This window comes from Pyxicephalus adspersus, chromosome 1 (genome assembly GCF_032062135.1).
Source record: "Pyxicephalus adspersus chromosome 1, UCB_Pads_2.0, whole genome shotgun sequence".
NCBI classification, from domain to species: domain Eukaryota; kingdom Metazoa; phylum Chordata; class Amphibia; order Anura; family Pyxicephalidae; genus Pyxicephalus; species Pyxicephalus adspersus.
In genome coordinates, this window is record NC_092858.1 from 20,137,399 (window position 1) to 20,164,776 (window position 27,378).

General features: G+C 37.5%; 1 protein-coding gene across 1 annotated transcript; it reads right to left on the minus strand.

Annotated features, from left to right (window-relative positions):
* Positions 1-746: 746 nt before the first annotated feature.
* On the minus strand, positions 747-9,937 carry LOC140343453 (aquaporin-2-like). Its single transcript, XM_072430169.1, has 4 exons — positions 9,514-9,937; positions 4,662-4,826; positions 2,828-2,908; positions 747-962 (listed from the first exon to the last, which is right to left on the minus strand). Exons 1-4 carry the CDS (start codon positions 9,874-9,876, stop codon positions 750-752), a joined length of 822 nt encoding a protein of 273 aa, XP_072286270.1. The 5' UTR covers positions 9,877-9,937; the 3' UTR covers positions 747-749.
* Positions 9,938-27,378: the final 17,441 nt, after the last annotated feature.

Consider the following 27,378-nt stretch of genomic DNA (forward strand, 5'->3'; position numbering starts at 1 on the left):
AGGGTTCCTCCCGGACCTTGCTAGGGGTTCCTGGAACAATGAGCAATTTGTACCTTTTAGGCAAGTGACCCGGTTTTGTGTTTCTGTAATGGGGCATTCTTCCCACTGACCATCATGTTAATATACTGTGAGCTGTGGATAAAGTATAGGGGTTCCCCTGAAGACCTAAAAGTGCTTTCAAGGGTTCACTCATTTTAAAAAACCAAAGGCTGCTTTAATGTATTAAAAAATGATAATACATTTTGTACTATCCATATACAGTAGCTCATATACAACATCTATTTATTTAGATATCGCAGCCATTTGGACCAGTTCACCCAATAAAAGGTTTCTGTTATCACCCAAATATATGCAACAACAGAAGGAACACCTAAGTGAATATTAACCTGCCACAGATAAAAAAGTTTTGGGTGGACTATACTAATATGATAAAAAAAACCTATACAATTGTGAGGGGTAAAAAAAGAAAAAAGAACTGAGAGGGGTATTTTTGTACAAAGACGTAAAGTTTGGACAATCCAATATAAGCTAACAACAACCTACTGTAGAAGAAAGTCTCCATAAGTAGAGCTGTAGTGATCTCATTACATCTTGGGGTTTCAGGTATAAATATAAGCCTTGTGGCCAAGGATTACTGCCCAGTACAATGAGTCCATGCCATGGTTGACAGTATTGGTGGTATTTGCTGAGTATGCTTATATTCATTATATTTACATACATAATTCCTGATGCATTCTTCATCACTAACTTTATGCTTTATCAATACTCTTTGGGTAATTGTGAAGAGAATTCAGTTCCACTGAGTGCTTGCGGTGTTCTTCTCTTTCACGTTCATGCTCTGGATCAAAGCTACCACGCAGAATGGAAAGTTGTTCCAGGGGATTTTGTGCAGGTGGAGTAAGCAAATAATTATAGATTAGGGCAGCGAAGATTGCCCCAGCCATGGGACCTACCCAGAAGATCTGTGAATAAACATAAATATAATTATAAATTCAATACATTTGGTTAACCCGATGAAGATATCATGATCAATTGAACTGCAATTATTAGTCATTTGATGTGGATCTAAGTATTTATGTTTACATAGTACGTTAAATATATAATGTTCTTCTGTATCTTTATATAGCCACTGTTCCCTGCACACAGTACATTAAACATTCATGTCAATTAGCTTTAACATAAACATAGAAGTCAAACATAAAAGTAACACATCGGAGATTCAATTAAATTCCAGGCAAAACTTTCTTTCTGACTTAGATAGATTAAGGAAAGGTTCAAATATCAATCAGGCTTTATTAGTGAGATTTTACTGGTCCCCAATGGCATTTTTTTTCTCATTTTGTATCCTAGTGACCTAGTGCATCCTTGGGAAAAAAGATCAGCACAATACTGACATATTTCTAACCTTTTTTCATCCCTCCCCTCAGGCACGTCTGCCCCTACCTGTCCACAGACACCACCAAACTCCTTGTACATGCTCTTATCATCTCTCGTCTGGACTACTGTAACATCCTCCTCTTTGGTATTCCACTAACCCGACTCTCTCAATCTAATATGAATGCTGCAGCCAGACTCATCCATCCTTCCCTCCGCTCCTCTTCTGCTGCATCTCTTTGTAGTTCCCTTCATTGGCTTCCATTTTACCTTAGAATCAAATTCAAGCTCATGTGCTTTGCCTTCAAATCTCTCCACAGTTATTGTCCAACTTACCTTTCTGACTTGATAGAAAAATACTCCCCTACCCGCTCCCTTCACTCCTTCAATGACCTACTAATGACTTCCTCACTCATCACCTTGTCACATGCAGAGCTCCAAGACTTTTCTAGAGCTGCCCCGACTCTCTGGAATGGTCTTCCTTATCCTATTCAGCTTGCTACTATTTTATGTTCATTTAAAACAGCACCTAAAACCCTACTTTTCAAATTTGCCTACCTGTTGTCTTCTGTCACTTAAAAGCCTCACTACTCCCACCCATCCCATCACATATCCTGCATATATATATTTGAGAACTTTCCCAGCCAACGTTGACGTACACAGCTCCACCAGTTAGCACAGCCAGGTTGTTTTTCATTGCAATAAAATATTTGTCACTTTCCCTTCTCCCCTCGGAGTGAGGGGACAGTGAGGAGTGAGGTCTCCTCGCTTTTCAGGTCAACATGTTCCTATTCACCAGAGCCTAACCCGTAACACCTTCTGTATGGTGCAAATCGATATGTGCAGAGAAATATCTCTGCTCCCCCATTCCCCAGAGAAATATCTCTGCACATATCTCTGCATATATCGATTTGGTCTATATTTGGGATGTGGCATATGTTTGCCATTCAGTGAACCCTTTATTTATATGCCTTCTGTATGGTGGATAGCAAGAGGCTGATACTGAATCAGAACTACATGTCAGTTTCAACTTCTTTTCATGAGTGCTTGGTATAGCTCTCAAATTGGGAAACTTCAACAGTCACAATAATATAAAGCTGAATGCATGCTTTTTTGTTTTCAGATTGATTGTCATAAGCTGTACAATAAATCAGAGACTAAAGTTTCAGCCAAGTCATAAAGAGTGTAATTTGGATCTGTTTTGGAGGACGTTGTCTGGTAATCATTACATAAAGTTGTATATAGATAATTAAAGGTTATGATATAGAATTATATTGAGGATGATAAGGATTAGGGGTTTGCCATCTAAAGGCAGGTAGTTTTAAAAATTTTCAGAGACATTTATGTTTTCATTTAATTAAAAAAAGGAATGATTACATTTCATGTCTCTGAATCTCATTGCATGGATCTGGTGCTCTAGAGATGTAATACTCAGAGATGGAAACATCCTTACCCAGTGTGACTCAAAATTTCCCATAATTATAGCAGGACCAAAAGACCTTGCAGGGTTCATGGAACAGCCAGTGAAGTAGATCTAAATACCAGACAAAACATAAAAAATAACATTAAATACTAAAGATCTGCAATAACACCAGATGACAGACTTAATTATATGTAAACCTTATTAATACAATGCCATAGAGTTTTAACAATGCCATTTTCAATATTTGTAAATCTTTAGTTTTTTTAAATAAAAAAAATATAAACATTTTTAAAATAAAAAAATACCTGGTAATACACTGATTCATGAGAAATCTGCAGACCCAAATGTTATATGGGTTTGTTTTAGCTGCTCTTCCACAGCCATTATCTTGGGTTGCCAACATAGCTGGCTGCAGAGAATCGTGGAGCTGTGGTGGAGTGCTGGTATGATATTTGTAGGAGGCCAGGAGCTGTCCAGGCACCTTGCCATCCATTGTAACATGAATTTTCTTTTTATGTCAGCCTAGCATACATGTACCACGGCCATGCAGCTCTATAGTATGCACCTTGCATACAATGCATTAATTCTGTGCTATTGCAACTCAATTCACCAGCAGAGAACCGTGGCTTTCACATTTAGATGACACTAAGACTACGTACACTCGTGCAATAATTGTCGTTAGAAAACAAACGATTACCGACCGATTAATGATTATTCACGAATATTTTGAACGATCATATAGTGCACGATTTTGTACATACTGAAATGATATGATCGTTCAAATTAAATCCACCAATAATGTACACACACTAGATATGATGGTTTGAACGATGCAGGAAGTGACGCTTACTAGAGAAAGTGTACCGCAGAACCATCCACAATCACTGAACAACCGTACACACCATAGATGGCGAACAATTGTCGCCCAATCCGATCCGCTAGGATGCTTGTTCCTTTACAGCAACATTCCTCGATCATCGGCGTTGTTTTTTTGTTAACAATTATCGGGTGATCGGTCGTTAGTCGTTCGTTTCCAACTATATTTATTGCACATGTGTACGTAGCCTTAGTGTCATCTCAATGTGTAAAGAGACAAACTATTATGGAGATTATCAAATGATTATCAAACTATCACAATTCTGATATTGTTTAGAAAAACTTACTGCATGGAGGAAAATGGAAGTCAAAACCTTGTAATAAAAGCAGAACTAAAGCTAAAAAATAAGACCAGGCAGGTCCTTTATTGCAGAAGAGACAAGTAATGACCTTTCTGCAATAAAATAAACCTACCTGTCCGATTCTGTTTCAAACCTACCTGTTCAATTTTGTTTTTAAATACTACGGTAAAAGGGATGAAAAGAAACTTTAAATATGTTTTTGTTTTTAAAAATAGGATTTGTTTACACCAAAATAAGTGATATTTTTTTTTTTATTAAAGGAAATGTATGTATTATGTTAAAAATGGCATGAAATATTTTTTGTTATCTAGGCTAGCTAAGTGTTTACAGTAAAAAAATTGTAAAACTTGAAATCCATTATGGGCTACTTTATAAAACAAGGAATGGGACATTCCCTTAAGCATTCCCTCGTGGCCATCAATTACTACCATTGACACACATGGACCTGGTTTATTCCCACGAGGGAATGTTTGAGGGAATGTCAAATTCTTTGTTTTATAAATAGAGCCATATAAATTTAAAAAAAAACAAAAAACAATTACAGATCAGATATTTATTACGTACCCCAAGTAAATGTGTACGTACCCCAAGGGAATGTTTAAGGGAATGTCAAATTCTTTGTTTTATAAATAGAGCCATATAAATAAAAAACAAAACAATTACAGATCAGATATTTATTTACGTACCCCAAGTAAATGTCCCAAAGCAACCGACAACCCGATGGATAAGGCTGGGGATCCTGTATTGTCTGTTCTTCTGCTGTCGGTTGTTCCAAAAACACACAATACAAGCTGCATGGTGGTGAAGAGCTCCACAGCAACAGCCTGTCCAGAAGTGGTGCTATTGCTGACCTGAAGATACATAGGAAACATAGTATTAATGTCTTGTATAATTTATGCTAAATGACTCACAGAAATCAACATTTCACACTGTAATTAATAAATAGGAAGTTAATTCAGTTAAAAATAAACTTAAATACATTATATGATATTCAGAACTCAACTGCCCAACTCAAGGCAGGTTTCTTCTGGCCTAGTGTGCTTTCCTGGCCTCCTAAAATGGCCTAGTAGTCCAAAAAGTTTAGACTGGTTTAGACTAACATAAACTCCTGTAGTTCAATTAGCTGAACATAAGGTAGGCGTTGCATGCAATGCCCAATGGCCATCTAATCAATGGTGGCTACTAGTATAAATCTAGCCATAGGGATGGGTTTGTTTCTTGGTTTTTGAATGGTGATAGTAAATGGACGTATAGCCCCAACCAATGGGAATTTTGCCTGCTTATTTATATTTAAAACCCATCACCCAGGTGGTTACTAGGAACACAATGGACAGAATTATCATTTTCTGATGTTTTTTAGGGCCAGCACTGCAACACTTTCAAAGGTTATCTAATTTCATTGGAATGGAAGCTTTGATCATAGGGTAAACATCTACAATTCCAGGGGACACCAGTGTGAATGTAGCCTAAATTTTGGTACATGCACAAATTTGTGTGCCTGGCAGTGTCCTACTGGTGACAGTTCTGTTTCTGCTGTGGCTTATTGAGAACTTATTTAATTATTATTTTAATTAAAGTATTACAACTTTATTGTGGGCTGGAAAAAGATAGGAACTACAATACAAAGACCACCCACAAAGATGCTTTGCAACTTCAAAAGAGTCATGTCACCAGCCTCTCCAACAATGAAATTTACTAAAGCTCCAAGACTGGAGAAGATAGGTTTTCTGCATTACCCAGGTTCTGCTAAAATAGACTATCTTCTCCAGTCTTGGAGAGGTTTACAAAAATCAGGCCCTATGAAAAAGTTTCCCCAACTTTCTGTATTTTAATAATAGATTGTAAAATGCATGCCACAATGTGGCTTTGTGGAGAATGGATAGCTATATATAAATAGCCCTCCAAGGCTTCATTCAGACAGGTGGTGAGGTTGCAATTTGATTACTGCTTCCTTGCACCTGTAAGTGGCACCTGCGGTCAGGATGCTATATCTGTCATCCTAGCAGCAGCTGCCCCCCTACAAAATGAATGGGACCAATAGTGATTGTTTCAGTGCCTGGCCTGTGCGGAGCGCCTGGCAAGGTGCCAACCACAGTTCACCTGAACATGGGCCCAATCACATTTCCCTGCTATTCCCCACAGTAAGTTACAGCATTACAAGAAATCCGTAACTAATCTATTATCTATCATTGTTGTGGATCTCATTCACAGCGTGCTCTTTGAAACTGTCTCCTCCTTGCATCCTGGGGCTCTATTTATAAATGATTCCCTTTTCAATTCGCTCATAAAATTCTTTTTTCCTATTCATTTCCTTTTGTGAAAGCTGTGAAATTTTGCTGATTGTCCACTAGGTGTCTGAAGGAGTCATTGTTTTATTAGGAGACCTGTAGAAAAATATGACCATATAATTCACCACCTGTGAATTTTAGAAGAATTGACTGGGGGAATAAATAATAAATAGTGCCCTTTATGTGTTATCTGTTATTCGATTTTCTGTAGTAATGAGTGAAAATTAGGAATGAGCGAATTCGGCTGTTCTTGCTTACCGAAATTGTAAGCGAGAATTTAAAAAAATTTAAGTGCCTCTAGAGCCAGGGATCGCACACTGAGCTGCATTCATTGATCAGCTCAGTGTGCGATCCCTGGCACTATAGGTTAAATGGGTTACAAGTTTCCCCATTCAAAACCTCTAGTGCTCTCTGATTGGCTGAGGAAAGCTTTCCTCAGCCAATCAAGGAGCGCTAGAGGTGTTGAATGTTAATTAACCTCTAGTGCCCGGGGATCTTCTCAATGAATGCGGCCATGGCTGCATTCATTGAGAACAGTGTGCGATCCCCGGCACTAGAGGTTAATTAACCCCGGGGATCGGAAACAGGAGGATTCCCAGGGATTCCTGCGAATTCACCTCTTATATTTTCCTTGATCTTCCGATGGTTTCGCAAAATCGGTTTGCCGAAATTTCACGGAACCATCAGAAGTTTGAGAAAATTTTCACCAGAATGCCAGAGTAATTCTAGCTCATCCCTAGTGAAAATGCAATGCAATATGTTTATAATATAATTTGTGTTTTATGCTGACAATAACATGCAATTAGGCTTCATCTTGAAACAACATGCATTAACAAATATGCATTTAAACAAATAAATATAGATAAATATGCATTTTCAAATTATATTTTTTTCTGCTTGAATGTTCTCCCAAACAGTGCTGTTTGGATGAAAGAGTAGTACTTCCTATGCCAACTCTTCTTCTGTCTCTTAAAATCCTCACTACTTCCCACCACTTCATATCTCCCCTCCTAATGTGTGAGACTTACCCCACATCCTAGATTGTAAGCTCCTGGGGGCAGAGTCTTCTCCTCCTCCTTTGTCACTGTCTGTAACTGTCTGTCATTTGCTAGCCTTATTTATTGCACAGCGCTGTGTAATATGTTGGCGCTATATAAATCCTGTTTATATTAATAATAATAATAATAATAATAATAAAGCTGATACAAGCATACAGATAACTGCAATTAGCTGAACACCTGAGCTGTATACTGGGTCAGTGATTCAGAAGGTATTAAAGGCAAAGAAGTTGAACACCAAACTGGAATGCTGGATGTTTTTTTTGGAACCAGGTCAGCAATGGCAGCTTTTATATGTTATATATCTATTGTGTATATATATATATATATATATATATATATATATATATATATACCGTATATATATATTTATACCGTATATATATATTTATTTAATTATTTAATATGTCCTGAGAAATGCTATGAAGCCTGTGCTGGAGTACATGTGTGTAGACTGGAAGTGGCTGCAGGAGATCAGATCAGCTGTGCTGATATGCAGCAAACAATAAAACATTATTTATTAAAAACACAAATCATAGCTACCTCTTCAAATATAGAATGCTTTAGAAATCTAAAATACATATAGTTGTTAGGGATTACATCTACTTTAAATGTTGTATTTTCTTATCCGGCGTGGTATCTGATCAGAAAATATCAAATGACCTAATTTGATTTTGTTGCACGCTGTAAGGTTGTAACATTGTAAATTGCAACCTGCTGCAGATGAGATAAAGCCTGCCTAATATCCTGGCTAATGGAGATTCAGCATGATCTAGCATTTCCAGCCTGTACACCTGCTAGATAGTTGTGGGCCAAGATAAACGATTGTGATCGTCTTGGGTAAAAATATAGCTTGTCCCCCCGATGTCGTTTAGCATTCTGCTACTGACCTGGGATTACCATTATTTCTTATGGGGAAGGACGCAACGGGGTGTCTCCCACTCGTCTTCCCCATCCACTCTCCATAGAAATGGACAGCATTGTGTGTACAGTGCTCACTTATTCTTTTGCTACAGGACTAGTTTAAAGCAACAGACATTTAGCATGTATACATAGCTTTACTGTCCCCTACCCATCTCTTTCAATTTAAGAATTTAATTTTTCAATTACAGTGGCTCAGTATAACATGTAGTTTTTATGTTGGGTTATTTGATGTTTTAAGGATACTACATAAAGCACATTGCCAGCCCCTTCCACCAGTCATGATCATTAAAAGATATAGTCACTGGGTCTTAAATATTTTAACCCAGGCTATTTAAAAAACAAAATCTTTGGCATTTCATTGAAGGGGGAAGTAAAACAGAGAAGGCAAAATATTAGCAAAGGTAAACTTCAGCTTTAGGGGGAATTTAGGATCTAATTTTCACTTCTAATGTGGCCCCAAACCTAGGGCATAATATATTCAATGTACAGATTGACCACGGCACACATGGGTTATCTCTTTCTGCCCCCACACCTTACAATTATCTATTACAACAGAACTAACCATAGAAGCTATAGATACAAACTCAACTTTATGGACTTAGACCTTAGGAAATAAGATGGACCTATGTTTTTTTTTTTTATGGCCACACCATTAAGGTTTTTTTTTTAAATGCCTCTCTGCTACTGTAATACAAATATAGATGTAATACATAAACAGTATACTTTTATGTTTCTTACTCTAAATCAGCCTTTTTCAACCTTTGTAACACAGGGAAACCCTTGAAATAACTTTTCAGGTCTTTGGGACCCCTGCTATGATTACTATATCTTCAAAGTAATGCCATTCATATGTATAGAAAGGGGTTTTTGGTGACCAGAGAGGCACAAATTGCTCAAGAAACCCTAAGAAATCTCTGGAGGAATCCTAGTATTCCATGTATCCCTGGTTGAGGATAATTGTTCCAAAGTAATTTGACAAAAGCAAACACCCATGTATAATAACTAGGTCCTTCACTATATCATTACAATGTATTGCAACCACCCTCCTTCCTTTTCTATTAGAGCTTTTCTATGTTATGAGTATTATATGTAATCTTAAATATCTTTACAGCTTAAAAGTTAGAAAGTGTCTAGGGGTCTCCCATGACTATAATCATCATAAAAACTATAAACAGCATACATGTTTAATTATCTATATTGGAAGTTGCTGATCCCATACATTTAACATTTACATTACTTCCCCAATACCATTCCCACTGTTTACTCACCGAGTTGACGCCGAAGCTCCCTCGTATATTGGCCGGGGTGAACTCAAAGAGTAGACCAGCTCCAGCCACAGCTCCCAGCAACTGAGCTAAGATGTAGAATACGCACCTCAGGATTGAGATCTGTGATCCCACCAACAAACCTAATGTTACAGCAGGATTGATATGAGCACCGCTGACATGTCCTATTGTCTGGACAAGTGTTGCTATAGCTAGGCCAAACGTTAGAGAGATCTGCAGAATAGTTGGCAATGCTGATTGCCATTGTAATGCGCTGCCAAGACCAAAAAATACAAATAACAATGTGCCTAAAAATTCAGCTAGAACTGCCCTGGAAAAGGCGCCCGAGCACAGATCTTTCAGCATGATTTCTCTTTAAGTATTATTTCTAAAGCTGTATGCTCCTATACTCTATGTCATTGCAATGGCAATGTCACTGCATTCATGCAGATATATATCTCTTTAGGGTGGAGAAAAGCATTCCCTTTACAGGTGTGGACTTCATAACATATAATTATATATTTCAATGTATTTCAACAGCTGTAATAGTTTCTTCCAGATGATAGTATATATACCCTATGTGAGCATACAAACCTCAGACCTGCCAGTTGTTAGATATTGAGATACGGGGCCAATAGTACTGCCTGCAGAAAGCCAACACATGCTGGGGCCCTGCACATTGTTGTATGCACAAAGCACAGGCCATCACAGCAAGCCGCTTCATTGGATGAAAACCAAAAAGTCAAAACCTTGTATCACTGAGAGAGCTTGTATGTCACTTGTGCTGTGTGTGTGACAGTCTCCATCACTAAATAATGAAAAAGAAGCCTGTCTGCTCCCATCAGCATGTGTCAGGGTGTCAAGCTGTGTTATGACACATTTATTCTGCATAATGCTTTCTGGTAAATAGGGAAAAGATTCTGTATAAATGTGTAAGGGGTTAGGAACCAAAATGGGGTATAGAGAAGTAGAAAAAGGTAATTTTCAACATTAAACTTTTTTTAATTTATAAGTAATTAAACTATAATAAAAGCATAATATAGGTAGCACACACATTTTGAAAACAAAATCCAAACTAGTATGTATAGATGTATATGGCCAGATTTATTAAAGCTCATGAAGACTGGAGAAGATAGACTATTATGGGAGCTGGATGATCTAGCAAACCTGCAAAGGATGTCTTCAAAATCATTTTCTATTATTTAGCAAATGTTTTCAATTGTGGACCAAATCTATTTCAAGTTTGCTGGATCACCCAGGTTCTTCTATGCGAGTCTATCTTTCTCAGTCTTGAAAAGTTTTGATACATCAGGCCCATCATTACTTATTGTATATAATATATATACAGTATACTATATATATTATGCTTGAATCATACAAAAATAATTGGAGGTCATAAACTCTCCTTCCTAAATGGTTGTAGTTTATTATTACAATAAAGTTTCCAACACGTTTTTGGGGATATGGATTATCTTATTATATTATATTATGGCTTCTTCAGGGATAAAACAAAATGCTTAAGGGAGATATATTCCCATATTCACATATTCACTTGTCAGTGTTGCATCTGATTCATATAATCAAATATGCTTTAAACTGCCAACTTCACAGATAAGTGGGAAGCCATCCAGAGGACACAGAAAGGCAAGGCAACCCACCTCAAAAAGCATCCAATGCCTAACAAATCTGTGGAAGAGGCACTCTCGTTACAATCAATGAGTTGCAGCTTATGGGTTTGCAGGAAGCAAAAAGTAAAGGAGCTACCCATAAACCGTAACTGAGGTTTCAAAATGAGCATAGCCTGAAACTGTTGCCAAAGATAGCATCTATATCATTTTACATTTGGTATTTTTTTGCTTTACAAATATGGGAAAAAGTAATTTGATGCTGCAAACCCTATACTTTGTGTTCTAAGTGTTTTTGATCCTGAGACTGGATCCTGTTTGCATGCAGATTGGAATTGATAGATGGTTAAGCCTGGTCTCTTTCTGTTCATTGAAATATATTTAAGACTAACAAATCCAAATATAAATCGGCAAACCTACTTTTTGCACAGAAAAAACAGGATAAATACATTGACCCAAGTATAAACCTAGGGCACAAAATATGGCTGTCATTAAAATTCAAACAGCAATGAACATAAATGCTGAAAAATTGTGAATAAAAACATCCCTAGCTTATTTTTAAAAACATTAATTTAAAAAGGGAAAAATATAAAATCACCTCAGTCTTTTTACAGTTTTAAGTATTTTGTACATTTGAGTTGGCTATGCTGAGTCACTTGCTCTTCTATGATCTTTTGTGCATTATTTTTGACTGCCAGTAGATGGTGCTGTGTCCTTGTGTAAAGTGATACAAACTCTAAATCATTCAGCACAAGTTTGGTATACATGTGCACTTTACACAAGGACACAGTGCCATCTGGTGAGTATAAACTGAAATGATTTTCCTAATGCCATTTGCAAGTCACAAATTATCAGTTTATACTTGAGTATATAGGTATATGTAAAATTAATATTTTGTGCTTTGTTAGCTAATAATCATTTTTGTAATGATTGTTTATCATCATGATGTTTACAGGCTTTGCAGCTAAAGCTACAATTAATACATAGAACTGAATAACTTCTCAGCAGTTCCTTTTCAGATGCCTTTGCTTTTTTTTGTATTGCAGAATGCTATAATGCAAGGGCATTGATTTAGTGGTTTGAGGAGCCATTCAAAATAATGACACCACAATGACATCAAGCATGGTGTTGTATCATGCTTTGCAGTATTGTGCTCATTACCACAGTGGAGAGATATGATCCCCACAAAAAATGTTCTTAAATCTACATTCTGTCATTATGTATTGATAGATACAAACATGTATATTTTTTAAATGATGAATGGAAAAAGGGACCAAATTTGTTTATTACAAACGCAGGTCCTACTTCTGGCTGCACCATATTGTGCTTTTTTGGTACTGTTTCCCATTTGACTTTAAATGGCTATGGCCAACTTCAAAGAACAATCACTAAACCTATATAACAAATGGAATCTTGACCCATCGCTATTTAAAGCGATTTAAAAAAAAAAAATAAAGAAAATAGCATTAGATAAATTTTAAATCAGAGAGGACAAATGCTAAGGTCCTCTGTTCAATATATGTCTGATGATCAGAGTACAGTTTGTACACAGTATAATCATCATTTCTCTTAGCGAGAAATGTTTAGACTCCAGGATGATATAATTAAATATATATTGGACAAACACTAACAGTAAATCATTTGTTCTTCTCTCTCTCTCTCTCTCTCTCTCTCTCTCTCATTATATATATATATATATAAATCTTAAGTACTATGGTATCTAATGCATAAAGTAAAATCATGTGCCTATCGATTAACCATATCATCAAACATAATTGCTAGCTATAGTTACAGACCTATAAACCCATAATTAAGTGCTACAACACGATCATTGTAAATACATATTAAGGATTTCATAACAGGTTTATTAAAATTTATAATATAATTATATAGGTGAAATTATTATGAGCAAGCCAGTAACAGGTTAGTGCTAAAGGAAGCCACACAACACGATTCTAGATGTTATACTTCATACTTCATATACTTTAAAAAATTAAAAATGAATACTTTCCTAGCAAATTCATGCAGCGTACGTCAAAAACACCTATCAATATAAGTCACCCACACAAGAATTAATATTGCGTGTATCAGCATTAGCAAAAAAAGTTACATTTTTAAGTGAAAACATGCCTCATTCTTATTACAAATATGCACAAATGCTGGCTCCATCATATCACCTGCAGTTTGAGCAAACAAAGTTTTCACTCTCTACATTGTTGTTCTATCACAACATTATATTTCTGCATTAAATCAGACAGATCTTATAAATGGGATATACAAATCAGTAACAAAATCTTTCATAAGACATTACAATAGAATATTTCAGCATCTAGTTACATATGTAAATACAAATTACAAACATAACTAAAAACATATAAAATTCTTTAAAACAAATACATATCCGTTTATGTGATTGTTTTCAACCAGTTTATCTTTGCAATGATATGGGTATAATATGAACCTGTTTTATAAAAGCTCTCCAAGAGTGGAGAACTTGGGTGATCCAGAAAACCTATATGGATTTAGCACACGACTGTAAACATTTGCTAACTAAGAAACTAGACTAGAAAAAAAATCCATTGTAGGTCTGCTGGTTTACCAACGTTCTCCTGTATTAGTCTATCTCTCAAACTTTAGTTAATCAAGCCCTAAATGTCTAAAATTACTGAATATGAGCAAAATCATCTAGGAGGTGGGCTAGGTAGGGTCTGGCGTTTGTCCATGGGGACAAATTGAAACTTTCATACTCCTACTGGAGGGACCATATTAGGTCAAATCTGTACAACTGACCGTCACAAGTAAGAATAATTTCAGGCAGTTGGTGTCTCATGTGGAGGGGCCTCTTGCAGCTGTAAAGCCTGAATGGGAGTGCAGAGCCTCCTGGGATACGCATGTCACAAATCCCATAAGACTTTGATTGGGCATGTGCAGAAGGGACTTTTCTGCCAATAAAAAAAGAAAGATGTTGATCTCACGCATGTGCAGTGATATTGGCACTTTCTTTTTTTACAAATATAGTGGCATACGTCACCACACCTGCCATTGCAAAGCAAGAGACCGAGACGAAGTGGGACTGTATGGAAGACAGCTCCAGAGGGATTGATGGATTTGCCCAAGTAAAGGTAAGTGTAATTTTTTTTATTTTCACTTTAGTTCCGCTTTAAATGATGGGGAGACCAAAGGTGCCACATTGTCTACAGTCCCATTTTGTATTATTTTTATAATATTTGAGTTTTTTAAATAGTGTAGGCCCTCTGTGGAGGGAAATTTATATCCAGCCATTAGGTGGAGCCCTGGTAAAGCATTTTATAATGTATCACCAATCATGTAAGCTGGCTTGTTTGATTGGCTGATTGAAATGACAGGAGAAGAGCCAATACATATAACTGGCTAAAGGAAATGACAGAAGAAAGGACACAGATTCTTCCTGGCACAGCGAAAACTGGAGCCCACCAAGATGGATAATCTCCGCCTATTATGTACTTTATTGTGTTTTATTGAATCCTTCAACCCCCCTAGCTGGTCCATGGAATAATTATTTTGCATGAAGACGCTAAGTTGCGCAAAAGAGATTGGGGACCAGTGCTTTAACAGATTCCATAGTAGGAGGCTTTATTCTTCTTTAATATAAATGTGTTTTGTAGTATTTCCTCCATGAGCAATTTGTAACTCCCAGGTCAGTTTAAGTGACACCAATGATCTTTTTGGCTATCTGTAAGGGTGACATTCTTCCTACTGGCCAGCAATGTAAGAGGCATTATTCCTACAAACCACCATGCTAAGGTACTGTGAGCTTTGGCTATAATAAATATAGCAGGGGTGCCCTGGGGACCTGGAAGTTATTTCAAGGGTTCTCTTATGTTCTCTTATGTTAAAATGGTTGAGAAACACTGTTTTAGAGGAACCCTGGTTGGGAATAGCTATTATGCACAGGTTTGGTCAGACTAATTAGTGTTTTGCTTTGTGGATTTCTATGGATTACAATAATAACGTTGTAACAGCCTAAAATTAAAGCTGTAAGCCGTAGGTAAGTGGCAGTTTCTCCTGGGGAAAGTGAAGTAATAGATTATTGTTAGCATGTAAAAATAAAACTTTTGATGAATCATATAAAAATATGAACATTTGCTTATATGCTTATTAATAAATGCTGTAGTTATATATAGAGCAGCTCTTCTGTAATCAAACTAACTTTCCTGCCTTCAGAAATATAAAAACAAAAGTGACTCTATATTTAAACATCCAGTATATGCAACAATTCTCTGTAAACTTCTATCAAGATTCATCAAACAAAACATTCCACTCCAAACCATTCATTTCACTTGAAATCCCCAATTTAAATTCACTCAGCAAATTTGGTGGACCGTTCAAGATAGATACAACGGTCAATATGGGTCACTGTAACAGACCTGTAGACGATTACAAATGGTGTTAAAACCAGTTCAACAGTTGCCAGGATCAGCAAAACAAGTCCAAATAGTTTCCAAAGATGGTCCAAAAAATCAGTTTAGAATGGAAATCCTATGTATCCATTATGGTGTCTTTCTAAAGGGCATTGTTCTGGAAGTCTTGTGGTTGGTCCAGATGTAACTTTGCATACCTAAACAATGCTACCATGTTCTTTTTAGAGATGAGAGGTTTTACCTTGCCCGCCCTTCCAAACAAATCATACTTGTTTAAAATTATAGAAGAAAAAGAGTGAGAGTGAGAAAATCTCTGGTATGGTATCAAATCACGTGTATGCTGTGAATAGAAAACCAGATCTTTCTAGACATATAACTCCTAGTATAATCTGAGATGGAGGAAGGTCTCTAATCCCAATGCGTTTCACCCTTTGGGCTTCCTCAGGGTTATTGGGAAGAAGGTAATTTTAATGTCCTATGAGTTATGTATTGGATGGACCTTAGTGGATTTTTAGAGTTCAGGAGAAAATCAGTTCAAGTGGAAGTCTAATTGGTAGCCAAACTATAGCAGATTATTTTAGGGGGTGTAGACAACAAAATGCGCCATAAATGGATAAACCAGAGAATGATCCCTTAAGGGGTGCTTAAGTCCTAAAAGAAGGTTCCTTTAAGGGGTGGCTGGGATGGGCAGCTGAAAGCTGTTCAGTCGTTTTGATTGTACTGTCATACCTTTTAACATTTAACATGCTGACTAAGGCAAGTAGAGTTTGAGATGTTGGGCTGTTGGGTTTTTTGCAGTTTCTCAGACTATTGCACAGTCTAACTGTGGAGTGAATCTGTTGGGATGTCCAGCTCTGGGTAGATTGGCAAATCTCATGATTGCTTTCCATATGTGAATAATCTTTTTTTTCTACAGAATGATGGACTTCAAATTATTTGAAAATGGCCAATCAGGATTGATGGAAAGCAATTGATTTCTTTAAAATCATTTGTGATGTCTTCTAAATGTGTGAACACACACTTCAATGCTGCGGACCAGCAAACTGCCAAAACTTTTGCTGTGATAGAGGCAATCCCACTGTATGATGATCAATTAATCAAGTGCATTTGATTGGCAGCACCAGGCTGCTACTTACCCTCCTAATTCCAATGGAAGTGGTAACGGTGTACTTAATTTTTCACAACTGCTTCTGCATTTTGACTTTATTAAATAAACAATGGCTTTGTGTAATATGCCATGTGTCGTTCATTTGAGCTTGTATTTACCTAATATGACCTACCCAGGACTAGATGATTTCTTTTTTTTTTGTGACCTGATATGCAAAACAGATGCCTATATGCCTGTATAATACTTGCAAGGGGAGCTGTTGGCGAGATGGATCAGCAGGATGTCCTAGGTCATTTCCTATTGATGTTAGCCAGGGGTGTAGTAGGGTGGGAACGCCGTGCCCTTACTTTTTTGGGACGTGTGCCCACTTTTATTTTGCAAAGAATTCTTCGGTGGTCTGTGGGTCAGGAGAAGACCCCGCGGGGGGAAAATTGCACACTCAGGGTGTTGGATGGATTGTCTGTCTGAACACAACCCACCCACTTATCTCAGGCTCAGACCTGCAATGGGAGAGTGGGCAGGTTCTGGTATCATGACCTCACTTTGAGGGAAGTTTCTTCCCTTTTCAGTGACACTTAGGCAGGGGTGTATTGGGAAGGCACGTCTAGATAGCAATGATGTGCATGCATGCTTGCCATGGATAGTACTGTGCCCCCTCTTTTTCATTTACGACTACACTCCTGATGTTGGCTCATCCCAGAACCAAAAGCTCTTTTTCTACACAAAGAAATTTTGCCAGGTTTTTGGGAGTCAATGCAGGAGCAACATTTGCTTAAAAAAAAATTAAAATGGAACACAACTTGCTCTTTTAAGTTTAATCTGACAGGTCATTATTCCAGAAAGGGACAGGCAATGTCCTTTCTACAATACTGCAATGATGGCTCCGGATTTCTGGAGTCAAAGCTGAGTGTACACAGTTCCCGTGTTGCAAGGTAAACTCTTTAATCCTGGCTTCTCTTGTGTGTGCTAGAATTAATGAATGTCATATATCAAGATAGCTGAAGATCATCCAAAATAGGAAAAAGAGAAGGAAGATGGTGGCGCCCAGATAGGTGAGTCGTGCTGATGAGTTCTGCTTTAAGCTTAAGTCAGAAGGAATGGGGTGAAGATAGCTAGAGCTCTGTATTCCAAATGAGAAGAAATTAGACAGAGCTGGTTGGGATTTCAGTACAGCAAAAGCATTTTGTATTCTCAGGCCAAACAGGAAGCTAGTAGCTCAATTCATTTCATATCAACAGGTATTTGTCATGGATTGTAGAGATGTACTGAATATATTTTGCCCTAACATGCACTTTAGTGGTCAGAATTGCAGTAGTAGACCTCTTTTTTTGTTCACAAGAAAACAATAGATTCTTTATTCTGAGCTGTGACATGTGACATTTCAGATGCGTTTGCTGCGCCGCTACACTTATCCGCCGTTTACCTCAAGCCTGGAAAGCTTTGCCAAACAAGTAGAACAGGATGAATGCACACGGGTCTGTAAATGAGAGAGCCTCGGAGAACAAAGTGCTAGATAAAATTCTGTATAATTCACTTCTGCTTGATTCATTTATGAAAACGTGTCAAAGGAGAGATCTACAGCATGCTGCTATTGAAGATAATCCCAATGGATGGGATAGAAATAAACCTGTCACAGCAGTGGCTTAAATGAACCTTTCAGTATGACTTGTTATATTTAAATCACTATACTTAACTGTCTTTTTCAGATGTTTTTTTCAATTTATTAGGCATCTGTGTTTTATGCATCGCTGATACTTTTAAGACCCGGGAAGGATGTTCCGATTTTACTTTGATTGGTATCACTGCCTTTTTATTATTTTATTAAAGTCGGTAAACGCAGCATAAAAAATATCTGACAAAGGAGGCTTAGCTCTGGCATTTTTTACCTACGTATACAGCTTTTCTCAGAGGTAATTTAATAAGAGGTTTCTATTTTAAAAAGTAGTGAAAACTTGCACATGCAATAATTAGAGAAGGCATTGCAACAATATTAACTGATGTATTGTTAGGACATGTTAGCATCTGGGACTGATTACAAGTATTCATGGCAGGAGTACAACTAGATATTATGATGCCTCACAGGAAAGTCTCAAAAGATAGGAAAGTCTCAAAACGGTAGGTAAAAATTTGTAAAAATTCGATCGGACATGCCTTTGGGCAGGCAAAGTCCATTCTGCAATAAAATAACCTGTCTGATTGTTGTTATTTATATACATTCCCCTGTCCTTGTTCTAATAAAGACACCACCACCACCATCTTCTTTTTCTTCTCTTCCAGGTTTCCTGATCTTTGGCCATCTTCATTTGGCTCACATGCCCCAGGGCTACCAGGATATTCAATATTGTGCTTGTCTGGGGGACTTCGAGCACCATCTATCCTTTTCTCCCCATTTACTGCACTTGGGCCACCCCTTCTATTCATTGGCTTTCAGTTCTTTCAATTATTGAGGCTCAGAATCACATTTGCGCATTACCGCAGCTTCCTATAATCATGATGCTTTGTACATTTGTACAAGATCCTTCTGGCCCCTCTCATCAGCCATGATCTGCCTCCATTATAAAGAGAAACAAAGAGGCCCAGTAACTAGGTAACTATTTCTAACTTGGATTTGTAATGAAAACAGAAAGAAAAAAAAAATATATATATATATATATGTATATAGTAGATAATACTAATATATAATAATAATAAAATTATTAATTTGTATGATAATAAGTTTGGAAAAATTACCTGGCAAATTCACCTAAACGGCTTTAAAAAGGAATTTTAGGCAAACAAACATTTTTGAACATTTTTTTTACGATTGTTGATAGTATAGCTTTCAAAATTTCACCCATTGAAGTGGTTCTTCCATAAAAATGGAGGGTTCCTTTTACTCAGAGTCCCCCACTTAAGGGCATATTCTTGGAGAATTTTACGGTACCCAGCTCTGAAAGGCACATTGATGTCACCCACTACCTCCCCTCGGAGAGTCCCAAGCTAGGCCATTATATATTTGTTGATGTAGGAAATGAAAAAATTACATTTTGCATCTAAGTTTTATTTTTTCATAACCCCAGTTTTTTAGTTTTTTGTGTCTTGTGCAGAGTATACATGCTTCTGTTATGTAATCAATATTTAAAAGTAGAGGGGGAGGGTTGTCATAAGCTTCCTCCATGGGAAGTTTTTTGTGCCATATATTTAGGTAGTCACCTTTTCATTTGGGGATTATGGCTTTATGTCAGTGAAGGAAGCCTGTATTGGGAAATTAGATTTCTGCTTTATACTTGGTGTGCTATACTATAGGTGTACTTTGTACATCTTGTCAAATGTGATGTTTCTAATAACACTGTTGTCTTGTGAAATTCAGATGTGGTCATTGGGCTTTTTTAGCATGACAAACTAAGAAATGGCAGTATATATATATATATATATATATATATATATATATATACCACTAATAAAGAAGTGTAAAGCTTTCAGTGCCAAGTGACCTTATCACTTCTGCCCCTGCCTTCCAAGAGTCTAGAAATAGACGAGTGTGTGTTAATGTCCTGGATAAACATGGAATAAAGTAAATTATTAGTTGGGGATTGCAAAGTACAGTCAGAGAATCCAATTAAATATGAGTAATCTGAACACCAGTAGTAAGACCAGGTCAGAAAATAAATATACTCTGGGAACTTGGTCTGATAATATAGGGTGGTTTTTTTTGTAATGTAGGGTGGCTACAGCAGTTAAGAATTTGGTCATAGTAAAAAAAATATAGATGACACTGTGCTAAAATATAGAATATAGAAAAAGGACATTTTAAAATGTATTGTAGAAGCCTATATAGTTTAGGTGGCATTAAACCTCTGCATTACTCACTTTTCCCCGCCATGTGGAAAGTGCTGTGATTTTCTTCCTTCTCTTACTCTTCTTCTGTCCTCAAGATTTTTAACATTCACTATGTTATCAGATTGCTGCACTTTATTGAAATTGCCTCTGTTTACCTTTACCAAATATTAACATTATTCTATCATCTATATGTATGTTTGGAAACTCCTATTATATTAACTGCTTGTGTACCATTTCGTTGGTGCACCGCTACCCCTCATGAGGCCTAATAGGGCGAAACGCGTCGGGTGCAGCGCTCTACACAAACAACTTCTAATATATGGTTGTATATACTTACATAATGCTTGATGACTACAGTATAGTGCCCCTTTGGGCCTAAACTGTACCCAATGCCTTCTATTGGGGCTTATTTGATGTAAATGATTTGTAATGTTGTATGAGAATTACCATTTAATACAATACCTTTCTTTGCCCTTCTTTTCTTTGCTTTATTAATATCACGGGTAATAGTCCAATGACGTTTAGATTGGAGAGATCCTGTGGGACACCAGTAGAGCCTGAAATCTTAGCTGGTCTCCTTTTTGCTGTTATTGCATGATTTCTTTTCCTGCTGTGTGATAATATGCAATCAAGTAACTTAACAAGGAAGCAGCGGGTCCTTTTCTACCATTCTGCTTACAGGTACTTTTTCCACTTAGGTTTTCCACCTAAGGATTTACCTATGTATTGGCAGAATAAACATAATCCCATAATATTCTGGTCCTTTTATTGGCCCCATTATCCCCTCCTTCTTACACCACTATTTCTTTTTACCCCTTCAGTATCATTTTTTACTCTGCCCATTGTCCTTTTTTTCCTCCTCTCCCTCCCTACCTTTTATTATTAATTGATTTTTTTTTTTTGAAAAAGGGAAACATTTCAGCCGCATTATCTTGTCTTATCATATCTTAATTTTGTTTTTAGGTTGTGTTTCTAAATAGATGTTCCAGGTACTTGAGGGATTGGCTTACTGATAGTCATGCTGTGTGGGGACTTTGGATCTACCTGTATGCTGTATAACTGAAGTTGGTCCCGACCTTTAGAGTATAATTTGTTGGACACTAAGGAAAATCTTATTACTTTTTTGGTTCTTTCAGTAATAAAATATAATTTGATTGTCATTGTAATTTTTTCATTCATCAGGGTGGGACATTTGATATGGTCCCTTTGCAATCTTTTGCCTTTCCTCAAAAGCAGTTGCCTTGTATTCAGGGTTTTCCCCTCTCTCTCTTCATTATATACAGGGTACACTGTGCCTGATTTATTAAAGCTAATCAAGACTCGAGAGGATACACTTTCATCAGTGAAGCTGGGTGATCCATTAACCTGGAATGGATTTTTAAAAAATATTTTGCCATTTGTTAGCAAATGTTTTGCTGGATCACACCGCATGCCTCTAACTGGGATCAGAAAATCAGGGACCAATTTATAATTCTGTCAGATAAATTTGGAAATTTAAATATTTGCATTCTTTGCAGCCAGTACCACCTTTTTAGTGTGTTTACGCAGGCACCCTTCATTGTGACTTTGATCATTTAAAGTGGTTCTGTTTCAAATGTATGTTTTTAGGGTGCACCTCCCATTCATTTTATTACCCATGGACCTGTTTCCAATTTAATTATGCTTGCATTACTTTATGTTATTTCCTTTTTTCTCTATATGTAAATAAAGAAAAAAAAAACAGTAATAAACTTCAAGCAAATTCCTTCACATTTTTATTTGTACCCTGTATTACACTGAATGTACTATGTTTAATTAATATCATGTTTTACAACTCCTTTTATACATTAACCATTGTCCACATGAAGCTAATTTTGTTTTCAGTTCATTATTTTCCTCATTTTTATTTTTATTTATGTGATTTTTTATTTTTAGTGTTCAATGAAAAGCAAAAAATATTTACCCACAATTTGAAGTTTTATTTTTATTCTTGTGTTCTAGTTGTACGATTAGTACTAAGTCTGACATTAAGGTAAGTAAGTAAGTTTTTTAGCGCCCAAAGAATAGCAAAAAATATTTTCTCATAATTCGAAGTTTTATTTTTATTCTTGTGTTCTAGTTGTACGATTAGTATTAGGTCTGACATTAAGTCTGACATTAAGTTAAGTAAGAAAATTGTGTTAGGTGGGTTTGTACAATATACTGACACAGTATATATATGTATTCAGTATATGTATAGCTATATATTGTGCATACCATGTACTCTGAGCTCTATGGTGCATGGACATTTTGTTAATAGTTTTAACAATATATCAATAAGTTTTGATACCCAAATTCTGACAATTGTTAAAGATTCATATTTTTATTTCAAGATTTCTGTAATGCATCACCTTTTCCCTTTGCACTTAACTATTTCCCACCTTTCTATAAACAAGGTATTGTGTTGGGATATCACCCACCTTAACAGCCAACAACAGACACTTTGCTCAGCTGCTATATCTCAGCCCTGTTATCACAGACAAATGGGGCCTCAAGAATAATTATTACATATCTGTAGGAGGCATCAGGTCTAATTTATCAAAGTTCTCTAAGACTGGAGAAGATCATTGGTAAAGATCATCACCCGGGTCCTCCCATGATAGTCTATCTTCTGCAGCCTTGGAGAGCTTTGATAAATCAGGCCCTTCATTTACAAAAAAGGCTTCAGACTGCAGATTACCACTTCCACCTTCAGGCGGCAGAACCATTTATTTAATAAAGTAATTGATTAATAGAGTAATTGTTAGATACAGACACATTTTTAAGACTAATGATGCTTTCATTAAAAACATTTAACATTTAGGAAACAATTGTCAGTCTTTAAAGAATACAAAAGCAAAGAGATATGGGACTTAAACAGCAGTGGATATTGTAAAAAAGTATCTTATACCTTTTCTTTCCTTCATTAAAACTACTCCCAGTGCGCTCCATGGATACTGGATATCTCCGTGTTTGTGGTGTCATTTTTGGGTGCCGCGACACGTGAGAACGCAGTTTCTATACTCAGTCTCCATTGGGGAGGGTATAAAGGCAGGAATGGAGTTTCACAACTTTACACACCTAGGTGTCACAAAGGATGGTGGTTCTCATTACAGTTTAAGTGCGAGCCTGTTCATGGATGGAATTATTGTTAGTAGTTGTTATAGTACAGAGATGTTTTTTAGTACAATTTGGTAGTAACACTGTATTACAATACCAACAGACTTTTTGGAATATCCCATTTGTTTTTGATATCTTTGGGGAACTTCAATTCAATACTTAGGGGACTCTGATATTAGAATGGCCATATGGTTTTGGAATCTAAAATCTAATGGTAAATGGTGAAACCACATTTTTTTGAAGGATGCTTTTTTTTTTTTTTCTCCCTGATGTGCTCCTCATATCATGGGACAATTCATATAATATAATGCTCTCTCTATGGAGTGGTAAAGGTATATTGATCGAAACAAGAAGAAATGGTGGATTTGTGGTGTTTCTAAATAAAACAATCTTCAACGTGATGTTCCATCTTGGGCAATGATAGGATGATATAGTGATAGATACCTAAAATTTGCCTTATAACTTCCAAAATAATGACATAGGATATATGGGGTTAAACATGTTTATATGGAGATGTATATGTGTGCGTATATATGTATATGCATATATACAGATACATTTGGACATCTCACCTATGTATTTATTGGTTCTTTACACAGTGATTGATTCTAGATTTTGAAGATAATTGCTTATTACCACTCCATAATGGAGTGAGCATTACCAATAATACTTGAAGTACTGAATATCGCTGTGGAGAACATATATGGGACACTACCATTTCTGTGTGTTGTGATTTTATTTTTGCCTTTTACCTGCCTTCATGCCAAGAGAGTAAGCAAAGTAAATGTAACAACTCTTGGCAAGTATAGAAAAATTTGGTTATATTGAAGAATTTATGTATATGATAGAGTTGTACTTATTGTATAATAGAGCTGTACTTATTGTGTTTTTTGTATATGTTGTAGTGCTGATACATCTACTAGCTGAACCAATTAGGAGGAGCTTCCTGAGGAAGCGGACATAGTCTGTGAAACGTGTCTGATAATCTCATGTAATGTGTACAATGTATCTAGCCTATGTATGCTAAAATGTTGAATAAACTCTTCCTGAAACTTAGTATGGGGGAAGAGGCATGGATATTTTAATTGCTGTTTTTTAAGGAAGGAAATAAAAGGTATATGATAATTTTTTTACAATATCCACTGGCATTAAAGTCCCATATCTCTTTGCTTTTGTATTCTTTAATGTATGTCAGGGATGTTGGCAGGATTACACGTTTAAAAATCCGATGATATTATTGATAAAAAATTGTCAGTCTTTAATAAAGCAAAACAAAGCAGGATTTTTAATAAAACATTGTTCCAAATAAAATCATGACTGTGACAAGGCAGAGACCCCGCATACAGTGCCCTCCTCCCCTTAAAATCCCCCAAAATAACACAACACCATAACATTGGTTAAATAGCCGAAAGGCCTTTTATTAAACAAACATTTCTTAAAACAACTAAAATATTTAAACCTTACCATAAATAACCAAATTAAATGTATAACCATAAATAACAATACAAATAACAATACAAATACAGAAATAACAACTTACTTATAAACCTTGACCCATTTTACAATCTCCTGTTTACTGGTCCTCTAAGGCTCCTCTAGGCCCCTGCAGTCTGTTGATTTTGTAATACAGTGTTACTACCAAGTATTGTACCTAGCTGTGTAATCACCCGGCCTGATCGCTAAAAGTTCCTCCACTGCCGGCAAACCAAACTGCCCCCCAACCTCCCAAAACAATGTCCTACCCCTTGCCAACCTGATCCGTCTTGGAACAAGCCAGGCCAAAATTACCCTGACCCCTACCACAGACTACATCACCCACCTGAATGCCCCTAGGCTTGTGAACCGATTGACTAACAGATTGAATACCTTGACCTACAAATCCCCCCCCCCCCCAATCTCCTGAATACTGCCACCAACAAAGTATCCACCACTCTCTTCCCTCTTCTAAAACCTTTCACTGCCTGTCTAACCAAAAACTCCTTGCTCAAATCCCTGATCCCCAAATCCCCAATTTAAATAAAAATGCTAAACCCACACATTTTCTTATTCAAAACCGTTATCGACATCCCCCTCTCAAAACATCTACACAAAAAATAAATTAAAACCCCCAACATCTCCTCCATCCTAGCCCCCCCCCCCACAACCCTCACAAAAACGCCACCACTACTCCCATAACGGTGAATAGGCCCGCCAAGTCGCCTGGCTCACAGAATGTATCATACCTGCCACGACACCAAGGGAATCCGCTAAAGCTCTTGCGGGCATGGGACACCCCGACTCTCCACCTCCGGGACCAACTGCCAAAACCAATCCCACTGCAACCGAGACAAGGAATCGGCAATGGTGATAACAGATCCAGGAATGTGAACAGCACACACAGCAATGTTCCAGCGCAAACAACAAAAAACCAACTGTCTTAACAAGCGAATCACCGCCTGCACCACACCCAGATTGTCATAACAAAAGCAGATCTGCTTATTAGCTAGATCCTTAACCCCCTTTCCCAGCGCCACCACAATTGGGAACAATTCTAACGCCACCAAATTAGACACCATCCCCGCTGCTTTCCACGACTCTGGCCACACCTCTGCGCTCCACTTGCCCTGCCAAAAAGCCCCATAACCTGATGATCCTCATGCATCGGTAAACAATTCCAATTTCACATTGGACACTGGACCCTCACCTTTTCGCAGAACTTCCAACTTATTCGCAGGTAGCCTGCACTCCATCACCATGGTTTCAATTGTGATGCCCATAAAAACAGATCCGTCGTCGGACCCTCAGATTTGTTCTTTAGCTAACGGTATGCCGAACTTGCCAAACAAGTTGCCACCAACACCCTACACCCAACCTGCTCCGGCAGCCCTATGAACAAGAAGTCATCCACCTCCTGCATTGCCTATTCCAGAAACGTACTAAACGTTTTGAATAAAGCACATGACCAAGCGCAACCTATTGGCAAACAGCTATCTACATAACCGGCGCCTTCAAGTACAACCCAAAAATGTTTGACTATCCAGATGGGCGAGCAATAATCAAAAGGCCGCCTTTGCCAACAGGGCACCCCTCCCAAACCTCCTAACCCATTTCAGTGCGCTATCAAACAAGGTGTAAGATACTAAACAAAGTTGAGGGTCAATTGCCTCATTCACCAAAGCCCCAGCCGGGACAGATGAATGGTGAATGAGCCGAAAGCCTAACCTCTTTACACAACTTCTCCCTTACCACCCCTGGGTGCATTCTAGCCAACTTCAAATTCCTCGCCTACGTAGGCGGCTCACACAAGAAGCAAAGGAATCTGAAAACCCACTAAAGACCTGTCCCCCAACAGCTTAGCCACAGCCCTCTCCAGATACCTACTTAGGAACAGCAGCATGGGGTCTACCTTCACCGGCGTCATCTCTTATTTCAGCAAAATCCAGACCTTTTCCTCCTCCAAATCTAAAGCAGCGAGCTGCTCCATGCATCCCTCCACATTTTGTACATTCATGTTTGAAAGGTCAGGCACTGCTGAACTTGCAGCCCCCATCGTTAAAGGCCAAACTCACACCCTTTTTACAGAAGACCGAGGGCTCAAAAGGCGACTGACCTCCGCCCCCCCAAAAAAGGGCTGTGCGCTCCCACTCCTAACCGGCGTCATCAGTTTCATCCAAAGCTCAATGACCTTTTGATCCCAACGGATAGACACCGACGCCAGCAGTGTCCCAGCAACATCTTCCAACAGCCCAGCCTCGCATCTGTCCCCCTGCTGCAGCCGGCCACATCATTGAAAAGCTGGCCGCTGTCCATGCCCCCCCTC